Genomic DNA, 3,850 nt, shown 5'->3' with positions numbered 1-3,850 from the left:
CACCTGAGCAATGCATGCCACTAGTTTCTCCATACAGGAGGCGTCTTGAAGCTGTCATTGACAACAAAGGCTTTTGTACAAGGAAGTGTGTTCAATACTTTTTCCCTGTGCCATTCCACATCATTACAAATAACTTCATTTCTGGACATTTATGGTTTGATTTCTTTGTATGTATGGATCACTTGGGTTGTTACCGACATCTGGTGAAAATTTCATGTCATTAGCACCTCTAGTAATATATTTACTGAGAAAAATGTTGATGTGTTCAATACTTATATTACCCGCTGTATTTTACACAGTCAATGTTTGTATTAAATTTTGAATAAATGTTATAAAAACAGAAGGTTTACACTTAAAATTTGCATGATCTAATTTATCAGTAGCTAACAAGTCTGCAGATGATAACCGCTAAATAACAAGCTATTTCATCATTGTTTACCTGGTACTTACCTAGCTTTTTCATTGTACTGACCTGCTATTGTCCAGGTACATATCAGCATGTATAAGAAAGTTTTAGTCACCTGACAAAACATCCCAATATTTTTTTGCTCTTCTATCATTATTCACCGTTACCAGCTCCGTCATTTAAAACTCACCTCCTGCATCATGAAGTGTTATCCTGCCCTGTGAACTTAAAAATTCCAGAGGTAGATTCTTCATGTTGTCAACACAGGCAAAGTGCCCTTGGGGTTGGACAGAAGGAGGGCAATGGTGTCACAAAATTCAGCTGAGAACTCAGCTTTAATCAGACTGGAATTACAGGGCAGAAGGAGAGGCCTGACCGTCTTCTCCCCTCTCTTCAAAGCAGATCGGCACACTTATGGATGGACAAACAGGCATGGAAAGTCACACGTGCATGCCGTCAGTTTCTTGAAGTGAACTTGCAGAACTTGGGGGGGAGTATGTTTCCAACTGGGTTGTTTTGCAAAGAGCGGTGTGAGGGGAAAATAATGAGGTTTCTTTTGCTCAGTTCTTATATTGATGTTTAGCAACACCGTAAACCTGGGGGAGCCTCTATTTTGTGTACAAAAAAACAGGTTGTGATATCCTACAGAGGCGTTCAAGAGCATTATTCTGTAGATTCTTCCTTGATTCATTATTCATCTTTATTATCTCTTTGAAACTGGGTTATTTGAATTCAGTGCAGCATAAAATGGGATTTTCTCTCCAAAATAACAATCCTCTACTCTGACTGGAAATTACAGTAAGGAAGAGAAAGAGAAAAACATAAGAATATGTTCTATTCATTATATTTCCATTTTTTTATTTCTTTAAACTAAATTCTAAAGTCAGATGTGCTCACAAACATTGACAAATTACATAATTAGAAGACCCAGCATTCCATGAAGAAATGCATATAAACATGACATTTAGTTGAGAAACATTGTATAAGAAATGATTTGTAGCCATTTTGATATAAAGTTGAAAACAATGTTATGAACAACTTTATGCACTTTCAAGATGTCCTAAGCATTGTGTTGTAAATGACTCTGAAATACTACCACATTAAATTTTAGTTCAATATCTGTTGAACTGAATCATGGTATTTTTTTTAAGTGGCTTAATGTTGTTTAGCTGAGGTTGGCCTCTTAAAGAGTAAATAAACCCCAAATCAACTTTATTTTGTACATAAATTGTTCAAATGTGTCTTTAAGTATATTATATTTTTATTTCTGTTCACATTTTGACATTGTCATGTAAATTCTGCAACATTTAGCATAAAACCATTTTAGTGCTGCCCTCTATGGGTTTAACAGTGGCTAATGCAATTTAGTTTTTTTTCTTTATCTATTGGTTAAAACAGTTTAGCTTGGTTAATGTCTACATTGTAGCTCCTGTGTTCGGGTATAAAAGCCTCTCACTCGGAGACATGCCCCTGCAGTGAGTCAGGAGTTGGAACAGCGAGCACTGCGGTGAAAGTTTTTTTTTTTTTTTTTTGCTGTTTTGATCGTTAGCCCATATTAGCAACAATGCTGCTAACATCACTTAAACATTCAGAAACTGGACCCATTCTGTCCACCACTGCCTAGTCTGTTTGTGGTTCAATATTTTTAAACCAACTACAACATTGCTGTGCTGTGTCATTGTCAATATCCCCTCGGTAATAAATCTGTTTGCTGATGTTTAATCCTGCAAGCAAGGGGGCCACTCACTATTGCCATCAGTTTATTATCATTCCTGAGCTGCAGCACTGTAGTTTTTTTTTTTTTCACAAGTTGGCTTCCCCACCACTGAGACCACCTATCTTGGCAGCTCAGAGGGGTATCAGAGACAAGCTGTCTTCAAACCCACTTGTTGCCTCGGTGTCTTCTGAATGATTCAAGAAAACAGAACACGCGTCATTCCCAGACTGAGCTGTCTATTAAATGAGGCTAGTACTGTCTGTCGAATTAAACTAGCTGTCACATTCTCAGAGTTGTAAAGTAATTAAATACAAATACTTTGTTACTGTACTTAAGTAGAAAGTATAAATATAAACTATTCTGACACCATATTAGTTCGTACACAGTTTCTGACATAAAATATAAATATATTTGATATGTTAAGACTTTTACTCAAGTAATATTCTTAGAGACATTAACCATTACCAAAGTAATGTTGTGGTAAGATACCTGTACTTTCACTCATATCACCTTGAGGTTCTTTATACCAGTCTTTTTCAACCCTGGTCCTCAAAGCACACTGCCCTGCCTGATTTAGATGTGTCCTTGCTGATTTCAGTCGATAACTGATTAACAGGCTTTTTTTGAACTGCAGTCTTCTGAGGTATGTCAAAGCAGGGAAACCTCTAAAACATGCAGGGCGGTGTGCCTTGAGGACCAGGGTTGAAAAACACTGTTTTATACAACACTGCACATTCCTTTGACCTGACCACAGCCCTGCTTAACCGTATCCTCTCATCCCCACACTTGGCCGTGCCCCTCAGTGTCTCCTGGCACCGCCTTCTTCTTTTTTTTTTCAAAATTTGCCTGTGGATGGGGTTATTTTTTTCATAAGGGGGTTAGTTGCACCTTAAGTTGCACTGACTCCAAAGGGTAATCAGTAGTGCTTTCAAGTTTAAATGAAATCATTCCAGTGTTTTGTGAGATATTCTAACAGAAAGGTACACGAACAACCCACTAACCATATAGATAATGAAAACAAGTTGTTGTGTGTGTTTCTACTCTTTTTACCATCTAGCCTTCACGTTGAGGGGTTCAGCGGAACAGCCGGCAAGACCAGCAGCCTCACGCACACCGGAAGCCAGTTCAGCACCAAGGACAGAGACAACGACCGCTGCACCTGCAAGTGCTCACAGCTCGCGTCAGGAGGTAACACAGCGTCACTCAAACAGGGATACTCATCTGCCTTGATCTCTGTCTTTACAACTCAAGCCGAACACTTTCACACACACCCTTAGAAACACCCTGCAGAACTGTTCAGTTTCCCTTTGCTCTGTTAAAAATGTACTAGTGACATCTTTCTTTATGCATTTGGGTTACATATGTTTTTATCAGCCTACCTCTCATTTGGTTTTCTATTTCCAAATTAGACATTGTATTTCATCGCTGTTTCAAAATTTTCCAACTTTTCTTGCTGACCCGCCATGGGTTGACCTTCTGGTTCTCGGTCCTAATCAGAAATCACCTCTTTCTAATATAAGGAAAGCTTATGTAGGAGTTTTTGGGTATTTTCTAAAAATGGATAATTTGTGAATATATTTAAATATATTATATTTAAATATATTATTCCTCGAGGCACCACACTCTTTAATTTGATCAAGGATTGACCCAGGAAAGAGACGAAAAACTGTAACTTTATTGTAATCAGTCTCAGAATAATTGTACCCAAAATGATTTTATGAGTTCTT

At 37.8% G+C, this 3,850-nt stretch overlaps 1 protein-coding gene across 1 annotated transcript in view; it reads left to right on the top strand.

Annotated features, from left to right (window-relative positions):
* The window catches only part of angpt2b (angiopoietin 2b), a 44,613-nt gene that overhangs the window by 37,960 nt on the left and 2,803 nt on the right, over positions 1 to 3,850 (top strand). The window contains exon 8 of the mRNA XM_014019729.1: positions 3,181 to 3,311. Within this exon, the coding sequence (XP_013875183.1) occupies positions 3,181 to 3,311 (131 nt within the window). The remainder of the gene's footprint in view (positions 1 to 3,180; positions 3,312 to 3,850) is intronic.

This window comes from Austrofundulus limnaeus, unplaced genomic scaffold (genome assembly GCF_001266775.1).
Source record: "Austrofundulus limnaeus strain Quisiro unplaced genomic scaffold, Austrofundulus_limnaeus-1.0 Scaffold228, whole genome shotgun sequence".
Classification (NCBI taxonomy): domain Eukaryota; kingdom Metazoa; phylum Chordata; class Actinopteri; order Cyprinodontiformes; family Rivulidae; genus Austrofundulus; species Austrofundulus limnaeus.
The sequence above is the reverse complement of the archived record's forward strand: the minus strand, read 5'-3'. Positions and strand labels throughout refer to the sequence as shown.